The sequence below is a fragment of the Myxocyprinus asiaticus genome, chromosome 45, assembly GCF_019703515.2.
Source record: "Myxocyprinus asiaticus isolate MX2 ecotype Aquarium Trade chromosome 45, UBuf_Myxa_2, whole genome shotgun sequence".
NCBI classification, from domain to species: domain Eukaryota; kingdom Metazoa; phylum Chordata; class Actinopteri; order Cypriniformes; family Catostomidae; genus Myxocyprinus; species Myxocyprinus asiaticus.
The window spans coordinates 28,263,066-28,286,092 of NC_059388.1; the positions used below are offsets into that span (position 1 = coordinate 28,263,066).

General features: G+C 36.2%; 2 protein-coding genes across 4 annotated transcripts in view; both read right to left on the reverse strand.

Moving 5' to 3' along the window:
- LOC127434831 (single-stranded DNA-binding protein, mitochondrial-like) overlaps positions 1-23,027 on the reverse strand; it is a 106,713-nt gene that overhangs the window by 2,514 nt on the left and 81,172 nt on the right. For 2 of the 3 annotated variants that reach the window (XM_051687840.1, XM_051687837.1), the window contains exon 1: positions 128-192. The exons of the other annotated variant lie outside the window; for it this stretch is intronic. The gene's annotated coding sequence lies outside the window, so the exon portion shown is untranslated. Of the gene's footprint in view, positions 1-127; positions 193-23,027 lie in introns of those variants that run through there. 3 annotated transcript variants of the gene reach the window in all.
- On the reverse strand, positions 705-22,479 carry LOC127434824 (uncharacterized protein C12orf56-like). Its single transcript, XM_051687827.1, is given in 14 exon segments — positions 705-1,382; positions 1,491-1,669; positions 1,833-1,910; positions 2,020-2,094; positions 4,535-4,631; positions 4,707-4,796; positions 5,076-5,164; positions 6,922-7,066; positions 9,896-9,984; positions 10,279-10,477; positions 10,479-10,619; positions 16,352-16,430; positions 20,463-20,652; positions 22,119-22,479. Coding segments are annotated over 14 exon segments (1,797 nt in total). The 5' UTR covers positions 22,350-22,479; the 3' UTR covers positions 705-1,267.

A 23,027-nucleotide genomic window follows, 5' to 3' on the forward strand; every position in this document is an offset into this window, starting at 1 on the left:
TCTTACCTCGGATAATCACGTTTATAGGGCATATCTAATTTCGATTTAACGCTTACTGATGCCTTTAATCATAGACTATCTGCGCACTTCATTTATTAGACTAAAATAAAGATAAACTTCGACTTACAAGTTCAACAGATCTTGATCTTCTTCAATATCACCACGCTGTTTCCGGTCCGTCTTTGAAAACATTCCCCACTAGCAACAGAAGGTTAATAGCTCCGTTCCGCTTGTTCTATATAATCCAAACAGCAAATAAACAAATAATTTATTTTTTTTATTTTTTTAGAATTTCAAAAAATTATATATATATATATATATATATATATATATATATATATATATATATATATATATATATATATATATATATTCATGACAATTAAGCACATCCCCCCATGCTCAGTAAATAATGTTATTTTAATATTATTTATTAATATAATATAAATAAATAATATATATGTTAATTATGTATTGATATAAAAATAAAGTACATTTATAAGGTACAAGAAATTATAGGCTTTAATGCATTTTTATTTTATTTTATTATTTTTACAATTTATTATTTTCATCTTATTTTTTTAAGGTTTTAGAGTGAAATATGACCCATAATGTATTTGTGAGATTCACCCATGTAAATAAATAGCCATTTATTTATATCTAAGTTCAGAAAATTGGTTGTATAAAATGAGACAGACAAGCAATGTTTAAAATAAATCTTTATTTCAGGTCTTTAGGTAAATTGAATTCCTAAAAATCAGTACAATCCTCAACTCACAGAGAGAGTGCATCCAAAAAAAAACCAACCAAAATAAAAGAAGTGCATTTTTGCCAGTGCTTTTAATTACAGTGACAGAGTCTGAAGAACATTTATGACACTGTTGTACATATTAATCTGAAAATAAATACTGTGATCAGTCTGAAATATTAGAGAGGTCTCCTAATTTATTTAATGACAAGTACAGACGTTATATTAATATATAATAAATAGTTAAGTTAATTCCATATTTTAAATGTTCTGTGATGTCCGTAAAATGTAGTTTGTTTTGCCATAATATCTCCATCTTAACACTTATTACAGTATTATAATCCCGAGTGCAGACAAAGGCAATTTGCTAAACAGAGCAGAATCCGACAGTCTCTGTTCAACACACAGTAAGACACAACACAAGACTTGAATCCAAGCTTAAGGTGCTGCACATTCATTTAAAGGCACATTACCATACCAGAACTGTGTTTTTGCAGGAATAAGAGATTTAAGCAGATCTCAGGGTTTCTTGAGAACCAGACTGAGTAGTTGGGACAAAAGGTGCTGTGCAGGCTGACTGATAGGGTAATGCTGGGGCAGCTTGTGCTCAAGTCCTGAGGTCGTCACATAGTACCTATAAAAAAAAAAAGGACCAGACTTATACATATCACCCAGCTTTAATTTACAGCTAATTATTTATTCTTTTAATAGGATCAATCTTGAATAACAAGATGAAGTTAACCTGAACTCCTCTTTGAAGCCTGTCCTGATGTATTTGCTCAGGAAGGTGCTGTGCTGCAGACATGCTAACAGAACACAGCACCGCTGGTACAGAAGAACTGCTAGAGATGGGCTGATGGGACACTGCAGGTCTGAGAGAACAAGAACAACCTGCTGGGCCTGATATCCAACAAACGGCAGCTATGATTCAGAAAGAGAAACAGAGGAAAAGTAAAAAAGTATGTCAGGGATTCAGTGGGAGGTATTCAGACATACGTTCTACTTTTCTGAAATGCTAATCATGTGGATTCATGCAAATATCCTGAAAGATATGAGAATGAAAATGAAATTGTTGTAGACTTACCAAGAATGGATGAGGTTTAAGCAATCGAAACACCCAGCTGACAGTAAGGAAGTGCCCTAGAGCAGGGGTGAGACTGGCCTTTAAACAACAAAGGAAACCAGTAAATGCAATCAGTGTTATATGTGTATGACAGGTGGCCATATTTTTGAGTGGATATGCTTTAGAAATGTGCAAAAGTGCTACTCACTTCCTGAAAGAGCACAACAACCTCAAACAGCAGAGCAGATGCTGCATCCAGATAGTCTGCCTGCAGACCCTGCAGCTGTGACACATATTTAATTATCATAAATTACATGTAATTATCATAAATAAATGTATTATAAACATATCAAATGTGAATCAGTGTAAGTCAATCATCTGAATGAATAATGACTTAAATTTTGGTCTGTTCCTCACACAAAGCTATCATATGTCGTCAGAATAGTGGATGAACGAGAGCTTTTCAAAGGCGAAAATGATGGCAATATCTTGAAAGTAGGGAGGTCTCATTTGCTATCATTAAATTACATTTACATATATATAAATAAATAAAAATTCACACAAAAAAAACCAAATTAACACACACACACACATATTTATATATATTATAGTGAATGAGACATACACAAAAGTAGTGAAATTAAATGAACACTTCATTTATGAAATATTATCAAAAATTCACTTTTTCAAAGGCAGATACCGAGACCAATATTTAGAGAGTAGGGAGATCAATGGTCAATATAATGCAATAAATGTAGTAAATTTATTAGAATAAAATATAATTAAATAAAAAATATAAAAATATAAAAATGTAAATATATAAGTAAATATAATAAAAACTTATATATGTATATATCACAGTTGAAGTCAGAAGTTTACATACACCTTAGCCAAATACTCCAGACAGAACTGGTGTAACTGTGTCAGGTTTGTAGGTCTCCTTGCTCGCACACACTTTTTCAGTTCTGCCCTCAAATGTTCTATCAGATTGAGGTCAGGGCTTTGTGATGGCCACTCCATTACCTTGACTTTGTTGTCCTTAAGCCATTTTGCCGCAACTTTGGAGGTATGCTTGGGGTCATTGTCTATCTGGAAGACTCATTTGCGACCGAGCTTTAACTTCCTGGCTTATGTCTTGAGATGTTGCTTCAATATATACACATATTTTTCCTTCCTCATGATGTTGGGATGGTGTTCTCCAGCTTGCAAGCGTCACCATTTTTCCTACAAACATAACGATGGTCATTATGGCCAAGCAGTTCAATTTTTGTTTCATCAGACTGGAGGATATTACTCCAAAAAGTAAGATCTTTGTCCCCATGTGCACTTGCAAACTGTAATCTGGCTTTTTTTATGGTGGTTTTGGAGTAGTGGCTTCTTCCTTGCTGAGCAGCCTTTCAGGTTATGTTGATATAGGACTTGTTTTACTGTGGATATACATACTTGTCTACCTGTTTCCTCCAGCATCTTCACAAGGTCCTTTGCTGTTGTTCTGGGATTGATTTGCACTTTTCGCACCAAACTACATTCATCTCTAGGAGCAGAATGCGTCTCCTTCCTGAGCAGTATGATGGCTGCATGGTCCCATGGTGTTTATACTTGCATTTTATTGTTTGTACAGATGAACGTGGTACTTTCAGGCCTTAGGAAATTGCTCCCAAGGACGAACCAGACTTGTGGAGGTCCACAATATTTTTCTAAGGTCTTGGCTGATTTCTTTTGATTTTCCGATGATGTCAAGCAAAGAGGCACTGGGTTTGAAGGTAGGCCTTAAAATACATCCACAGATACACCTCCAGTTCAGTACACCTCCTATCAGAAGCTAATTGGCTAATTAATCATTTTTTGGAATTTTCTAAGCTGCTTAAAGGCACAGTTAACATAGTCTATGTAAACTTCTGACCCATTGGAATTGTGATATAGTCAATTAAAAGTGAAACAATCTGTCTGTAAACATTTGCCGAAAAAATTACTCGTGTCCTGCACAAAGTAGATGTTCAAAACGACTTGCCAAAACTATAGTTTGCTAATATGAAATCTGTGGAGTGGTTAAAAAATGAGTTTTAATGACTTCAACCTAAGTGTATGCAAACTTCTGACTTCAACTGTATATATGTACAGTATATATATATATATATATATATATATATATATATATATATATATATATATATATATAATTTTTTATATATTTTATAATATATAAATATAATTCAATGATAGCAAATAAGACATACACAAAAGTGCTGAAAATAAACGAACACTTCTTTTATGCAATATTTTCTAAAAATTCACACAAAAAATAGAAAACAAAACACTTTTATCATTCATCGACAAAGCGGCCAATAGATTTTGAAACTGACAAAAGGGAAAACTAACATTTCTGCTCATCGGTCAAGCGGGCATGATTATCGGCTGATGCGATAATGTCCAAATTAATTTGGATAAGCTCATATATATCGGTCTTTCACTATTTCAGAAGACTTGGAATATATTGTACAATATTCCTAATTTTATGGTACTTTTATTGTATTGTACTTTTTTATCCTTTTGGAGCTTGATAGTAGGCTATTAATCACCATCTACTTTCATTGTATGATAAAGAAACTTCTCTTTTTGTGGTCCATGAAAGTAAAATATCATACATGATTGCGAGTAAATGGCATAATTCTCTCACTACAGCTCTGAAACTGGACTGAAAGGCAATATGGTCTCTTTCATACCTTAGTATTTGAAGATTGTGAGACATTTGTGGAGTCTGGCAGCTGAAGCTCTGGATCACACACCAAAGCGAGCAGCATGTTTGCTGTAAGAGCGCCCCTGGAACAAACAACAGTCACAAATTTAATGAACTTTACAGCAGATGAATATTATTGTGGAGGCAGAATCACTCACTGTTTAGCCATCAGCATGCTGAGTCGTGCCGCTTCAGTCTCTGTTTCCCTGAACATCAGGCTCAGTATCTGAACAACTAAAATGCAAAGTCTGGAGAACAGAGAGACATCACTTGTCTTAATATCCTCAGAAACAGCAGTGACACATTACAGAAATGAAAATGCACTTGGTTTATAAATTGTTTGAAATGTCAATCTGAGGTCATTGCAAAGTTGTATATCTTTAAAGCTTCTTCTTATGAGAGTAGCTAATCCTTGGATGGACCTCACCTTTTAACTAACACTTGAGCTTGTTGTGAAACACAAGTTACATATGCATTTGTTACACATTTGCTTTGTTATGATTACATGGAGGATGAAGCAGACTTACAGAAGTCTGTCGGCTTTGTGAACTCTTTCCAGAGTGACCTGAGAGCTTTCAGTGAGTGTTTTGACCAGGAAAGGATAAAGGTCAGGTGACTGAGGAGATAAATAAGAGTGATTCTATTGTGATCATAATATACAGTATCAGTTCACAGGACAGCTTACACTTACTCAAGTTTACTCAAATGTTATTCCAGACTGTAGTTAACAAGACTTGAGCTCTTTATCACAGACTAAAGAAAGAGTTCTGACATAAGAATATCACATAATAATTAGTTAACATTGTTGAATTGTGCTGAATATATCTGATTCAACCCTCTTTGACACCTTAATATCTTAAAACACTCACTGCCCGTACTTTTAGCAACCCAATCTCATGAAAATTCGCACATATTTTATGAGTTGGCTATTTCATATGATTTCGTACGATTTCGTTCGTATGAATTTGTAGGATTTCTTCACGTGCAAATCCGGAATGTGGAAGTAAGCGTGAATTCCACGAGCGAGGTGTCAAAGACTTGCTTTTTAATATTATGCCCTTACCCAAACCCCTTATCTAAACCTAACCGATCAGTGGAGTGTGTAAACATGACAGAAAGCTGTTGTGTGTGACAGAAGCAAGTAATTGTTGCGTATTAGATGGAAACGATGTCCAGCAACGTCATTGGCTATAGTGAAAGTCGTACGACTTCATACGAATTAGCCAAATTTAGAAAAGTCATACGAATCCTTACGATTTCGTTGTGAGAGTGTGTTGTTTATAGAGCGCAATAGTGCCTGCCCTCGTTTTTAGCCATCTTGGTTCCGAAAATATTTTTCCAAATAATTTTTTCCATAGGGATTTCATAAAGTTCTTCATAAAAGAGTTTTAAGCCATGAACCAAACCAACCAGCTCTGAGATGAATCACATTAAGTATACTCTAATACGCAAAAAAATATTAGGAATCGGACAAAAAGACTGTGTACTTACCGTCTTTAATGAGGGAATGAACTACTGTCCCATGAAGCACTGTGAATGACATAATCAATTAAAAAATTATGGAAATAAAATAAAACTATTGATTTAAGTTTTATAGAAACAATATTTTTTATTTTATTGCAAAATATTCAGATATACAAAAATATCTGAGTAGTTTGAGAGTGTAGGGAGGCCGACTCGATTGCGTCATGAGAGCGGGCGGTTGGTGCAGAGCTTTTTTGCTTTGTTGGTTTGTCGGATTGGTGGATTTGCTCCCTCAGGATCATGGGTAGTGTAGTTCCTCACCAGGATTTCAAATGAAGTTGAAATAACGTGGACTGATGGCTTTAACAGTAGTATATACTGTACTATCAATTAACAACCTCGGAGTTCACTGTATTTCTGTATTTTAAGGTTTTAAGTTATTATTAATAATCAGTTCCACTATGGAAAAAATGTTTAGCATTTTTACTTCTGTAACAAGATTGTTGCGTTCTATTACACAGCTGTCTGGAATACCTGGTTCTGATTGGTCAGTCACAGCATACAGAAGTCAATTATTTTGTATAATGACAGCTAAACTGTAGCTAGTCTAACATAGTTGTGCTAGTTTCATATCTTTTGTATCACTCCCCCTGTCTCTTCTCACATCATAAAATAATTTCAAATTAAATATGTCATAAATATGTCAATATTTCATGTCCATTCATTTATTTATTTGGCAAGTAGGTATGTAAAAAGGGATAATGTAGTCAGCTGGTCATGACTGCAAAATATACCCAGACAGGGAGATCAAGACCTCAATGCAAAGTTTATTCTTTTTCTTATTATTAAAGTGCATACACACCTGTATGATAACACACACATGTAACAGGCTGTGTTTGTGAATCTTACCCTCCAGAAGAGTTTTTTGATGGTCGGGTTGCGGTATGTGGCGGTGTGCAGCTCCTGCAGTAGTAAATACAGACTCTCGAGACTGATGTCTTCCTGTAGCAGCTCGCCACTCAACTGACTAAACAAATGATACGTCCGCTCCCAGCTACAAACACATTACATTACTCTTCATTTTGCAGATCCCATACATTTTTACTACATCTCTTTAAAGGGTTAGTTCACCCAAAAATGAAAATTCTGTCATCATTTTCTCACCCTCATGTCATTCCAAACCTTTAAGTCTTTCTTTCTTCAGTGGAACACAAAGGAGATATTTTGAAGAATCTCAGAGCTGCTTTTTTGCTTACACTTTACAGTAAGGTTGCATTCGTTAACATAAGTTAATGCATTTGGTATCAGGAACTAACAATTAACAATATACACTCACTGAGCACTTTATTAGGAACACTATGGTCATAATAAAGTGTACGACATGGTCTTTTGCTATTGTAGCCCATCCACTTCAAGGTTTGATATGTTGTTCATTCTGAGATGATATTCTGCTCACTACAATTGTAAAGAGGGGTTATCTGAGTTACCGTAACCTTTCTGTCAGCTCGAACCAGTCTAGCCTTTAGAACTGCTGCTCACTGGATGTTTTTGGCACCATTCTGAGTAAACCCTAGAGACTGTTGTGTGTGAAAATCCCAGGAGATCAGCAGTTACAGAAATACTCAAACCAGCCTGTCTGGCACCAAAAATAATGCCACGGTCGAAATCACTGAGATCACATTTTTTCCCCATTCTGATGGTTGATGTGAACATTAACTGAAGATCCTGACCCGTATCTGCATGATTTTATGCACTGCATCACTGCCACATGATTGGCTGACTAGATGATTGCATGAATAAGTAAGTGTACAGGTGTTCCTAATAAAGTGCTATGTGAGTGTATTTTTTACAGCATTTATTCATCTTTATTAATGTTAGTTAATAAAAATACAATTGTTTATTGTGCATTTACTATTGTTAACATACTGTATACAACTTTTGATTTTAAAAATGTATTAATATACAGCGCATTCAGAAAGTATTCAGACCCCTTAATTTTTTTCACATTTTGTTATGTAGCAACCTTATGCTAAAATGCTTTACTTTTTTCACATCAGTCTACACTCCATACCCCATAATAACAAAGCAAAAAACTGATTTATGACAACTTTGCAAATTTACTAAAAAGAAAAAACTGAAATATCACATTGACATAAGTATTCAGACTCTTTGCTATGACACTTGAAATTTAGCTCAGGTGCATCCCATTTCTCTGGATAATCTTTGAGATGTTTCTACACTTTGATTGGAGTCCACCTGTTGCAAATTCAATTGACTGGACATGATTTGGAAAGGCACACACCTGTCTATATAAGGTCTCACAGCTGAAAATGCATATCAGAGCAAAAAATAAGCCATGAGATCAAAGGAACTGCCTACAGAGCTCAGAGACAGGATTGTGTTGAGGCACAGATCTGGGGAAGGCTACAAAAAGATTTCGGCTGCATTGAAGGTTCCTAAGAGCACAGTGGCCTCCATAATTCTTAAATGGAAGAAGTTTGAAACAACCAGGACTCTTCCTAGAGCTGGCCGCCCAGCCAAACTAAGCAATTGGGGGAGAAGGGCCTTGGTAAGAGAGGTGACCAAGAACCCAATGGTCACTCTGGTTGAGCTCCAGAGATCATGTGTGGAGATGGGAGAAACTTGCAGAAGGACAACCATCTCTGCAACTCTACCGGTCTGGGCTTTATGGCAGAGTGGCCAGACGGAAGCCTCTCCTCAGTGCAAGACACATCAAAAAAGCACCTAAAGGACTCTCAGACTGTGTGAAACAAGATTCTCTGGTCTGATGAAATGAAGATTGAACTGTTTGGCCTCAATTCCAAGCGTCATGTCTGGAGGAAACCAGGCAACGCTCATCACCTGTGCAATACCATCCCAATGATGAAGCATAGTGGTGGTAGCATCATGCTGTGGGGGTGTTTTTCAGTAGCAGGGACTGGGGGACTGGTCAGGGTTGAAGGAAAGCTGAACGCAGCAAAATACAGAGATATCCTTAATGAAAACCTGGTTCAGAGCGCTCAGCACCAAGGTTCACCTTCCAACAGGACAATGACCCTAAGCACACAGCCAAGACAATGCAAGAGTGACTTATGGACAACTCTGTGAATGTCCTTGAGTGGCCCAGCCAGAGCCTGGACATGAAACCAATTGAACATCTCTGGAGAGACCTGAAAATGGCTGTCCACCGACAATAACCATCCAACACGACAGAGCTTAAGAGGATCTGCAGAGAAGAATGGCAGAAAATCCACAAATCCAAGTGTGCAAAGCTTGTTGCATCATACCCAAAAAGACTTGAGGCTGTAATCGCTGCCAAAGGTGCTTCAACTAAGTTCTGAGTTAAGGGTATGAATACTTATGCTGATGTGATATTTAAGTTTTTTCTTTTTTATAAATTTGCAAAGTTATCATAATCTGTTTTTTGCTTTTTTATTATGGGGTATGGAGTGTAGATTGATGTGGAATTTTTTTTGTTTTAAGCATTTAAGCTTAATGATGCAAATAACAAAATGTGAAAAAAATGAAGGGGTCTGAATATTTTCTGTATGCTCAGATTAACAATAACCAAGATTAATAAATGCTGTAAAAATATTGTTCATTGTTAGTTCATGTTAACTTATTGTAAATCGCTTTTTAGATACAATGAAAGCATATAGTGACAATGGGCTGTCAAGTTCCAAAAATTATATAAAAGTATCACAAAAGTATCTTCAAAATATCTTATTTTGCATTCCATGGAGAGAGAAAAAGGACAGCATCCAAGTTTGGAACAACATGGAGGTGATTAAATAATGACAGAATTTCCATTTTTGGGTAAAATATTCCATTAACCACTAAAACCAAGGTTGAAGGTTTTGACATTTTTTTGGGAACAATGTACCTAATCTTGTGACATCGCTGTTTTTCTGGAAAAGAGCAGGATATGCCACATCTCTTCCTGTGCACTGGGTCCAGCATCAAAGTAGATCTCTACAAAAATATCATGTGAGGGTGACTTATTTGGCATGACTTGGTGTAAAGCAAGTTTGCAAAGCAAAGACTTGCAATTATTGGATTGCATTAGATTAACTATATCAACTGACTAAAACAAATTTTCTCTAAGATAGGGGGTGTATTTAGAAAGTTTTTAAAAAACACTGTTTATGTTTGCAATTCCATCCGGTGGCACTAATGTCGCAAGAAATTACACCCTTCAGCTTTGAGCACAAACTCTGTGACTTATGAACAAAAGAGCAACACAGACACACAGAGACACACACATACAATAAGGTAACTGCTCCAGGCACTCTGTAGGTGCAGATATATTAAAGATGTAGGAGATACAGCATACAGGTGCAATTCTTCCTCTTTCTCATCCTCCTCTTTCTCTCTGTCCTTCTCTGCTAGAGTTCTCCTCATCAGTCGTGTAAGGATTGAACTCCTGCGGCTGGATACTGCAGGCCTGTCAGTCTGAGCAGGGGTCCAACGCTGGTTATTGGTGATGCTGGGGAGCGGAGGATGGGGGTTGTGGGAAGGTATGAAATAGGCCCAGATCCAACACATCCGGGTTTGGACACGAAGCTGAACATCTCTTTGTAATGATGCCACCTTCTTCTTTCTCTAGTCTGTCATCATTGTAACAGATAAAGAGAAATAATCAGACAAAAGTCTTTGTATGTAGTCTAATGGTGATGTAATTGTTTTTTATATATATATATATATATATATATATATATATATATATATATATATATATATATAATTTTACACCTCTAAGCAGGTTAAAATGTATGAAATACTTTGGTTTCCTGTTGATAAATGAATTAATGCATCAGAGAGTTATCCATTTCACACTAACTACATTAATATAGTGCCACAACGTCCTAAATAGCATTACCCAATTTATCTAATAATACAGGCAATATTTTATAGGATTAACTTAATTTAACACGGACATATTCTTTGATCAGCCAATCAGAAGACTTTAATCTACTTTATGCCTGTCAATCATTTTTGCGTGTTCTCATAGTGTAGTAGTTGAAGCAGATTATTTACGTTTAATGTCATATTCAGATGAATAACAATTGTCAACTGAGGGCACTATTTTGCTACTGCTGTGTTTGACAACCGTAAGAAGATGCACTGCTGCTCTACTGTTCGGTGACTTTCTTAACTCTATCTTTGGAGGGCGGTGTTTTAGAAGAAGGGGGCGTGTCTAATTCAAAAGTTCAGTCTCGTGGAAGTTCCAGAACCGCTAAAATCGCTTACAGCACCTTTAAGGCTTGGATGCCAGAGATGGTCAAGTAGGTATAGCTGAGGATGGAATCTCCAAAAGAAGGCAGGGTTACTCCTGAAGGGGGTTGCGCCTACTCCAAAAGTTGGTGTCACTTCCACACACGGTTAGGGAAAGGGTTACGGGCTCCCTATATCTTTGCTGGTGGTTTGGAGCTCCCGCCCCTTTTTGGAGCTCTGCATGCAGCTAGATCCTTCTCGAAAAGGTTGATCACGGTCTTAAACTTCCTCCCATTTAAATCTCCTCTAATAAGATGCTGGATAAAGAGAAAATTGTTCCATATGCCTCAGTGCTCAAACAATTTCCATGGTGGAACATGCCTGCAAACGTTCCTCCTTCTTTCATCAACACTAATGTCTGAGGAAAGCTCAGTGCTAAACACAGACCCCCTCAGTACAACTGCAGCACACCACAAATTCAAGGCCTTAAATTGATACTTAAATTGTGGAAAATCAGGCTTTAAATAATGCTTATAACACTTCCCATGAGGTTATGTGTGAGTCTCCTCAGACAATGGCAGACGCTCACAAATATGAGCTAAACAGGAACGAATGGTGTCCTTTGGGTGAAATTCAACAAATGAGCTGTGAGTCAGTGCTTTGCTAAAAACATTCACACTGTCCTAAGAACAGTCTCAGAGCGGTTCGATAAATATGTGATGGCTGGTCACATGAGAAAACGTTGCTGTCTTCTGTTCTTCATCAAACTATAAACACATGTGTAGTTAAGAACGCCAGACAGGCATGTTTTGCTAAGACAAACAAGGTCTTTTAATAGGACTTTTATTGCTTAGTGGTTTCCATCTCATACTGTGCCCTGGCAACTGTTTGAATGACGCCAATGGCCCCCTTCTCTGTTTCCCCCACTCGTCGTGGACTGTCAACAGTGTAAAGTGCATGACAACGCACTGTGGTAATGGAGGCTGGTACATTTTAGAATTGATGTCAAACGATATCCCCCATTTGTAAGAATTTAGTATTGTATCTGTAGCCCGACTGGTACAGCATTGTGCTAGCAACATCAAGTTTGTGGGTTTGACCCCTAGGGAACACACATACTCATAAAATGTATACATAATGTAATTTTTTATTTAATAAAAACTGTTAATTTTAAGATTTTATTGTAAAATTACATGTATTGTTTTGTTAAATAAAATATAATTTTTCCATTGTACAGTACATGGTAAGATAACCAATTAACACATTTTACTGTAGCATTTTATATTCTTTTTTTACAGTGCATGTAACTTGAAGTGACTGGATAAAAGCATCTAGCAAATGCATAACGTGAAGCAATGTAATGAATACATCCAAGTAAAATATAAAAACAGTAAATTATTACTTGAAAGTCTGATGCAATATAAAACCACAAATGACACATAAAACTAATGTACTGTTGGTCTGTGTCCTCTCCTCATTTCTTTCACAGAGGCTCACGTTGCATCCTTGCTTTTCAGAAAGCAACATGCCATGCAAATAACAGCTTTAAAAGGCACCTTTAAAATTACTGAAAGTTAGCTTTTAATTTAGTTGACATGAAATGGCATTCAAACACTTTTTACTACTCTAATGTGACATATTTTAGAGAGAAGTATGATATAAAAAAATGTATAAAAAAAAAAAACAGCCCGATCTCATGAAAATTACGTGACTGTGGCGACATTTTTGCTAAATTATATTACGTGGTTCATTAAATGCATTGTGGCAGTTTCAAGGTGAAATGTCCACTGTTTGGCGCTAAAAGCGAGTTAAATGTTCTCCCAAACAGATGAGGTTTTTAAGGTTAACGCTCTATTGAGTTTTAAATCGACAAAACCGACCTCCCTATCCTAAACCTTAAACCTAAACCTAACCAATAGTGTCATAAAAAGCAAATGTAAGATGAAAAACACAATGTCAATTTGTGATGCTTTTATGACACTTTCGGCTCACGTGTCGACTCTTCAGGACTCGTACCCCAGTCCTTTGCATCACAAGTGCAACACTCTATCAGTTGAGCTACTGCGCAATTTGATCGCACTTTAACAAGCTTGTAAATGTAGTTGGTTATGTAATGCAAATGTTAAAATGTCTATCACAAGTCATGCGCTATAGTAAAAGTGTTTAGATCTCATAAGACAGCATTGTGTGAGGAAAAGGGCAACATTTTTATGAACTAATAATCTGCCGTTTTACTTGTGATTTGTGTGAAAGCGAATAAAAGTCATTGATGTTGTAGCACCTCTAGTGTTTATTTCAAGAAACTGCCACCATAAATACAACGATCCACGTCAAAACTGTTTTCCAAAAATGTAAGTGTTGTAACGTGATTCTATGAGACCCAGGGCTCTAATTTCGTGAGTGTGCAAAGCGCAGCACTACACGCTACAGACGTGCGCAATGTCTTATCCAATTTTTCACGAGAGTGCTAATTCTAAGTGCAGTTTTCGTGCCAGCACAAATGGGAGTGTGTGGGAGTTTTTGCGCTACTGTGGGTGTAGGTGCCCAAACTGTGGGTGTACTGTATGTAAATGAAGTGGTGCAAAGTGCAATTTGCTATTTTCCTAAGAATTTGGTCGTTGCGCTAAGACGTTTCAATACCACCTCTTAACTCACACAAAGTCCAAATTCAGTTCCTGAATTTGCAGTTTGGAGATTCCACCAGTAGATAGTAATAAAGTTTATGTCCAAACTCTTAAAATATACAGTTAGTTATACTTACTTAAAAAAGCATGTAAACTGATTGCCTTAAAAAAATCTAAGTAAAATGTACTTATTTGGCAGTAAATGTACTTATTTGGCTCAAGTAAAGTGAATTGGGAATAGTCTACTTTACTTGATCCAAATTTGATTATTGATTACTTGATTTTTTAAAGGCAATTGGTTTTCTCACTTTTTTAAGTAGTCAACTTATTACATTTTACAGTGTAGTGGAACATTAAATAAAATCCCTGACAATCACTGTCGTAGCCGTTTTGAGAAAAATAATAATAGTGAGAATGTGTTAAACTATATAAAGGTAATGGCTTATTTTTCAATAATTATCATTATGTTTATATTTGCAATTGTTTTTATTATCTAATTTACTGTTGTTTTTTTGTTTGTTTTTTCACCGCAAAAGTGGCCGGTGGAAGAAGTTGGACAGATTAAAATGTTTGGATTTGGTATGATTTGGTATTTTTGACCACTGTGTTATTTTGATTATACATGTATTTTCATTTCGATTTAAATGTAATTTGAATTTAGAAATATATTTGGTTTAATTTGTTCGTGTTTCAATAAATGAATTTATTTGATCAAAATCGACTGGTAGAAGTGAAGAGCGTTCACATACAATCACTGTTAATACTAACCATGATGTGTGTGTCAGTAGATGAAAATGATTAATAATACTTACATTCAAAGGAGCATACTGTACATGCTGATGAGAATCGCATTTACCATGCATATAAAAGGAGCGTGTGTCACTGTCATAGAAATATGCCTGGCATTCATCAAGGACGCAGTTAATGCACAAAAGAACGTAAGTCCATATTTCTATTCTTTTAATTCATTGCATACAGTCCATTTACACAACCAACTTCTTATGAATGTGCAGTCTTTGTTTCAATCATTGGTGCTTGAGGGAATGGACTATATAATAGGATACAGATGCTGGAATAACCGTATAAGAACCTCAGAATTAAACTGCACTTGACCCAGCCTTTTGCGCATTGCACGCATGATTTCGCCAAACCCACTTGCGCCTAGACTTAGTGCATGCTTGCACAAAAACACCAAAACTTCATGGCCATGCCCATTGACTTTGCGCTTATGACTTAAGGCAAGGCATTGAGCGTAACGCTTGCGCTCTTAAAATAGGGCCCCTGGTTGAAAAGAATGTAGGTCGGGACTTAATTTTATCCTTTGGTAACTGATTGGAGTGTGAAAAGTACCCTATATAAAAGGTGTTTGGAAGGGCTTGGTGACAGAGGTGGAGCAAGTTATAATATTTTGATAAGAGATTATAGGCATTTATTGTTGTAATAACATAAACTGATTTTTTTTTAATAGGACACAACAGGTTAGTATAACCAGGGGCGTAGATTCCGGGGGTGATGGTGGGGAGTTAACCCACCCAATAATCAAAACAAGCAAGTACAACTCCACCAATATTTATACCATGATCAATGGAAACCTGTAAATGCTTCACGCTGCAAGGATCAAGCCAAACCTATGCCCTTGAGTATAACCCAGTAAGATAATAAATAGGGCAAATTTTGATTTCATGTTGACTTTAATAAAGAAAAGAAAATTATGAATTCAGAAATTCAATTCAATATCCACATCTCTCTTTCTCTCATTTGCTCCATCCATCTCTGTTTTCTCTGATGTAATATTTAGTTTCTAGGCCAACGTTCCCCCTGTGCTCCTGATGTTCTCCCAGCAGGCCGTCAGAGGTACAGGGTGGAGGAGAAACCACAGTTTGATTCTCTAATAAACCAGCCATGACAACGTAACACTCTTCTAGCATGTATAATGCATAAAGTGAAGCTATTATAAATTCTAGACCAAAGTGCAATACAAATACAAGTCAACTTGATTTAATTATCTACATATGCCTCATTATTGAAGCTATTTGCCTATTTCATCCAATTATTTAATCCAGTTAATCCATGTGACAATGCTTTGTAAGTTTTGTAATGCCTATTTAAATATTTAACAGTTCAGATTTTGATAACCTTTGGACCCTCATACCTGTATCGCCTACACTGTGTGAGCTTAGCAAAGATATGAACTTAATTTAGTTTCTAGGCAACGAAGCACAACAGAGAGATCCTGTGCTTTCTGTGAGACACAGAGCAGTGGGATTCAGAATGTCTCTACATTTATTCTCCCACCAGTTTGTTTAATAAGATGGCTTGCTAAAGTTACTAAGCAAATGCCTCTTAAAACTGAGTTTGTTCATTCTGCATTGTAGCGTCAGAGGCCGTAAAAACCTTTGAATGGGTCAGTGCTGCCCTGTAATTGTGATGGCACAAACAGACAGGAGTCATACAGCACTGAGAATGTGTTAGTGAGGCCATTAATGCTGAAAAGCTTTTACCTCATTGATGTGGGAGAGATTCTCCAGGCCGAGGACTCAGATGGAGCTGAACATGTCGACAAGAGTACATGGCTCATCTCTGTAGGATAGAGAGAGAGAGCGAGATAGATGGGTGGGAAAGTATCATAAAGCGTCAGAACTATTTCAGTTTCCTTTGACAGTATTATATGTTGTTGGAACACTAATCATTTGGGGTTTATCTAAAATGACAAATAAACATTTTCACAAAGTTGTCAAATTAGGAACCACAATGGTGTTTCAAGTTAAATTTGAAATGGCAAATACAATTTCATGATATATACAGGTGCATCTCAATAAATTAGAATGTTGTGGAAAAGTTCATTTATTTCAGTAATTCAACTCAAATTGTGAAACTCGTGTATTAAATAAATTCAATGCACACAGACTGAAGTAGTTTAAGTCTTTGGTTCTTTTAATTGTGATGATTTTGGCTCACATTTAACAAAAACCCACCAATTCACTATCTCAACAAATTAGAATACATCATAAGACCAATAAAAAAAAACATTTTTAGTGAATTGTTGGCCTTCTGGAAAGTATGTTCATTTACTGTATATGTACTCAATACTTGGTAGGGGCTTCTTTTGCTTTAATTACTGCCTCAATTCGGCGTGGCATGGAGGTGATCAGTTTGTGGCACTGCTGAGGTGGTATGGAAGCCCAGGTTTCTTTGACAGAGGCCTTCAGCTCATCTGCATTTTTTGGTCTCTTGTTTCTCATTTTCCTCTTGACAATACCCCATAGATTCTCTATGGGGTTCAGGTCTGGTGAGTTTGCTGGCCAGTCAAGCACACCAACACCATGGTCATTTAACCAACTTTTGGTGCTTTTGGCAGTGTGGGCAGGTGCCAAATCCTGCTGGAAAATGAAATCAGCATCTTTAAAAAGCTGGTCAGCAGAAGGAAGCATGAAGTGCTCCAAAATTTCTTGGTAAATGGGTGCAGTGACTTTGGTTTTCAAAAAACACAATGGACCAACACCAGCAGATGACATTGCACCCCAAATCATCACAGACTGTGGAAACTTAACACTGGACTTCAAGCAACTTGGGCTATGAGCTTCTCCACCCTTCCTCCAGACTCTAGGACCTTGGTTTCCAAATGAAATTCAAAACTTGCTCTCATCTGAAAAGAGGACTTTGGACCACTGGGCAACAGTCCAGTTCTTCTTCTCCTTAGCCCAGGTAAGACGCCTCTAACGTTGTCTATGGTTCAGGAGTGGCTTAATAAGAGGAATACGACAACTGTAGCCAAATTCCTTGACACGTCTGTGTGTGGTGGCTCTTGATGCCTTGACCCCAGCCTCAGTCCATTCCTTGTGAAGTTCACCCAAATTCTTGAATCGATTTAGCTTGACAATCCTCATAAGGCTGCGGTTCTCTTGGTTGGTTGTGCATCTTTTTCTTCCACACTTTTTCCTTCCACTCAACTTTCTGTTAACATGCTTGGATACAGCACTCTGTGAACAGCCAGCTTCTTTGGCAATGAATGTTTGTGGCTTACCCTCCTTGTGAAGGGTGTCAATGATTGTCTTCTGGACAACTGTCAGATCAGCAGTCTTCCCCATGATTGTGTAGCCTAGTGAACCAAACTGAGAGACCATTTTGAAGGCTCAGGAAACCTTTGCAGGTGTTTTGAGTTGATTAGCTGATTGGCATGTCACCATATTCTAATTTTTTGAGATAGTGAATTGGTGGGTTTTTGTTAAATGTGAGCCAAAATCATCACAATTAAAAGAACCAAAGACTTAAACTACTTCAGTCTGTGTGCATTGAATTTATTTAATACACGAGTTTCACAATTTGAGTTGAATTACTGAAATAAATGAACTTTTCCACGACATTCTAATTTATTGAGATGCACCTGTATATATGTATATATACACTGATGAAAATAATGGGAATTAAATAGAAAACTTTAAAAGTAATACAGCCAGACATATTACAGTAAAATGGAGAACATTTTGGAGGGAAAATGTGCTTTATAGATAGATATGCAATTTTATATATATATAAATATCTGATAAATATCAGGTCAGAAATGAACAGGGGTTTGGAGCACAAATGCAACAGAAAGTGACAAAACTTTCCCCAAAATTCTAAATGCAAGCCAAAAAAGCCCCCCATATTTTAATTGCAACAACTGATATATTTATTCATCTTTTATATTAGGCCTTGGTATAAATATTATTGCATAAAACATAAAATATAATTACTCAGACAGAGAATTTATGTTAATAAAGAGATTAACTGGAAGAATTAGATATATATATATATATATATATATATATATATATATATATATATATATATATATATATATATATATATATATATATAATTATTATTATTATTATTATTAGAAACTATGTACTCTCATAAATGTAAAAAGGAAAAAAAAAGAAAAAAGGAAAGAAAATCCATGGGGCAAATATTGCCACCTAACAAAAAGGTTCATTTCTGGCACAGAAATATATATATATATATATATATATATATATATATATATATATATATATATATATATATATATATAAAATCTATATTTATAAAGCAGATTTTTATATTATATTTATAAAATGAAAACTGTTTTTCATCCATATTTTCATTATTTTACTGTGTCCGGCTATATTATCTTTGAGTTTTCTATTTAATTCCCATTACTCTAATACATTACAGTAATAAAATACTGTAACACAATGATTTTTCTATTTAAATCAGCATAAGCTAAAGGCAGTACCAATATGTTACAAATAAATACTTAAATTCTTTCGCATTACAGTGATAAGAATTGTGAGGGGAATATATGCTTACCGGTAATTTTCATGAAAATAATGCACAAATTTTGATGGTCTAAACAAGAATAGGCTTCATTTTCTTGATTGCTTTTTTCTTTTGATTGTGGGGTGAAATATACAACATATGCTTGAAAGGTTTTGTGAAATTAATTCTTTTACATCACTGAAAGGATTTGATGTGAATTTCTGAATGAGTGAATGCTCTTTACATTTATATTTATTTATTTAGCAGACACTTTTATTCAAAGCGACTTACAAAATGAGGAAGGATACAACATAAGCGGTTCATCTTAAGGAGACAGTAGTGGGAAAAGTGCTGCATTACAAAGTTTCAATTGCATCAGAAAAGTTTTCCTCAGCTCTCCATTCATTATGTGTAAAGGCTGAGTGCCCTTGTGTGTCCTGTAGCCACAGTGCTGTTCTGTTCCCCATAGATAACCTTACTGGTTTAAATGTTTATCCTGCACTGGTTAAGCTGCTTTCCAGCACTGCCTGTGTGTGAGTGTAAGACAGTGTGATGAGGAGGAGAGCATGGCCGGGCCGTGAGGGTGCACATCCTCTTCCTTGTCACAGACAGACCTGACACATACAGCACAGACACACAGGTCAATATGGGTTATGCAGGTTTCAGTACTGCCGCTCTTACTTAGAAAGGTGAAAGGGCTAATTGATTAGCACATATACCTGCTAGGTAGGTCAGGAACCTTAGCTAATGAGATTAAGGGTTTATCACACTGTTGAGGGCAAAAAAAATCTAGTCATCTAAATATAGCCAACAGTTACTGTATGTAGACATGTTTTGCATATTATTTCATACAACATAGGAAAGTGACTAATATCTGTGTTGAGCAGTCTACGGACTTGGACGCACTGTTTCTAAGTCTCCCATGGTGGCAACATTCAGAATGTGAAAGTGAAAGTAGAGATTTATAGTAAAAAAGGACTTAAATATTGATCTGTTTCTCACCCACATCTATTATATCGCTTCTGAAGACATGAATTTAACAACTGGAGTCATATGGATTACTTTTATGCTGCCTTTATGTGCTTTTTGGAGCTTGAAAGGTCTGGCCACTATTCACTTGCATTGTATGGACCTACAGAGCTGAGATATTCTTCTAAAAATCTTAATTTGTGTTCAGCAGAAGAAAGAAAGTCATGCACATCTGGGATGGCATGAGGATGAGTAAATGATGAGAGGATTTTCATTTTTGGGTAAACTATCCCTTTAAATCAGTTCTTAATTATTAATTCTTGATTTAATTAAATTAAGACTAAAATAGCTTCACTTTACCCTCCAGGGATTGGCGGACACCCAAGTCATGGCGTTGCGATGGAGACACAGATGGACATTCTGGCTTGTTCTGGCTTGATCCTTGGGGTGCTTCGCTCTTTTTTCCAGCATTATTTGCAGTATGGACAACACGAATATGCAATGAACGTTCTCGGTCCCGTCCGCTGAGGAAATCTGGCCAATCATTGATCTATGAGCAGAGATGTTGTATATTAGAGAGTTTCAGGTTTGACATGCAAAAGAAGTCCTCAACACAATTGCATCCATTCAATAATGAAACTGGTTAAAGCATCTAACCAATAACACTACTCTATTATTATTAAAAATTATTATTATACACCAGTGCCTCCCAAAATCAGACAGTGTAACTTGCTTTTAATCGTGGTTTGAATCTGACATTGACCATTCTCCAATGGCTTATCTTATTATTACATTAGTGTAAGCTGCTCAATCAAAGTACACAGGGATCATCTTGTAAACTGTGACTCTTTTGAAGTAGGAATTAATGACCTTTTAACTATCATCATGCCATTAATGCATATATACTATGCATATCTAAATATAAAGTGTGCATGTTGCCTTCACAACAGCAGGCCAAGGAATATGCTATTGCTCCTACACTAAAATGGCAAATTAATTGCTTTTCCTAATAGTTCTACAACGTGACATTTACAAAAAAAAAAAAAAAAAAAATGTTTTAAAGACTTTCAGTGCTGAAACTTTCCATGACTCATGCTTTGAGCTGGGTAAATGCACAAGCTTACCAAACAAACCTTCTTTAAGCAATTTAACATGGCAGGATAAGTAAATGTCCTCTCTCTATAATTAGCATTGTCTTTCTGCCACAAGCCTCTGGCCAGTCATCGCTGCTTAAGGGACAAATTACACTCAATTTGACATTTAAAACACAGGCTCAGTGGTAAATGATGAATAAATAAGTAACCTAAATAAATAATGAATACATAATTAAATAATAATAAGCAATTGAGTGAGTAAATTAATGTTGAGACATGTACAAAAATTGAGTGTAAAGCCACCGTCATTTAAACAGCCTCAATTTTGCATTGCAAATGCTGAATTTGTGCAAAATCAATGTTTATGTTATATGCAATATGCAGAGCAGGGCCTTTTAATTTTCTCTACATGTTAAACTTATACTGTTATGAAGATGACAATAACATATCCTAGAACATTTTTTTCAACATCAAGATTTCAGGTTAAAGTCAGCCTTATATCAATGTATAAGGGAAAGTTTAAAATGTGGTGGTCTGATCAATTAAAACTAAATAGCCAGTTTCCATGTAGTCTCTCAGTAAATATGCAATCATAAACAATTGCATTTGTAATAGTTAGGCCCTATTCAAAAATATTAAATGTTGTTGTTGCTCTCTCTCTCTCTCTCTCTCTCTCTCTCTCTCTCTCTCTCTCTCTATAATTTTATTTTATTTATTTTTATTTTTATTTTTATTTTTTTTGCTACACTACATTTATTGTACCGTCTGGTGTTTATAGGATACTGTATTTATGGTGTTGTAGATACTGTACTTTACTGTGTTTTTAAGAATTAAAATGTAAATAAGCGGCTAAACTTAAAAAAATATATATGATAACATGAATATTTCTATCAGATAATAATGATAATTGCTGCGCGCTCACCAGCTCAATGCTCGTGATGTTTCTGAAGCTGAGCGCCTTGCGCAGCGCGCGCGGGTGATATTCGCTCAGGTAGATGCGCTCATCGCTCAATATCACATGCATGAAAACCTTCTTCACCGAGCCTGACACCACCACACACGGCTCGCAGGCTCGGATCCGCTCGTATAAATCACGGCTAGTGTTTCTCTTAAGAAAAGTGTCCAGTTTGCTGTTGTTCTTGGTTTTAGCCATGGGAATGTCCCGCGCGCCTCTCCAGGTGACACCTTAAACACCAAAGGCACTTTATTTATTGTCCCGTGCTCTGTGCATGCTGTCATATTAACTGTAATAATACAAGTGTCATTGATGCATTCAGTGATTCTCTGTGACTGGCATCCTACTGTCATGACTGAAAGGTGTTTTCGCACAAGTCAATGAGGCTGGAGGAGCGCTGTCAATGCGCATGCGCAACGAACCTTTAGAAGTAGTGCAACATGGCTTGGCTCAGCTTTATAAGGAACGAAAGGAATTCACAAAAAGAGCATTTATTAGTAAAACAACAACAACAAACAAACAAATATTTAGAGACATAGTTAAGAAATATAAAAAGATAAATAGCTAGTGCAGCATGCCACTCTCGTGCGTCAAGGGCGCTTTTGCATTTGGTGTGGAAACATTGCAGCAGGGCTTTCTGATGTTATATTGAGGTTTAATGTAAGAGATGTGCGTACTTGTACTTTACAATATAATTTAATCACTGACACGTTCATATTTTAGCTTTTATTTTAGGTTTACTTGTGTTCTCGTTGGACCCACTGGCTGAGATGATTGTTGGACAATTGCGCGATCTTGTGGACATAGAAATTTCTCTGAACTATCTCTTGTTAGTATTGTGGCGTGCAAAAGCACACTAACCTGTGAAATTAACCG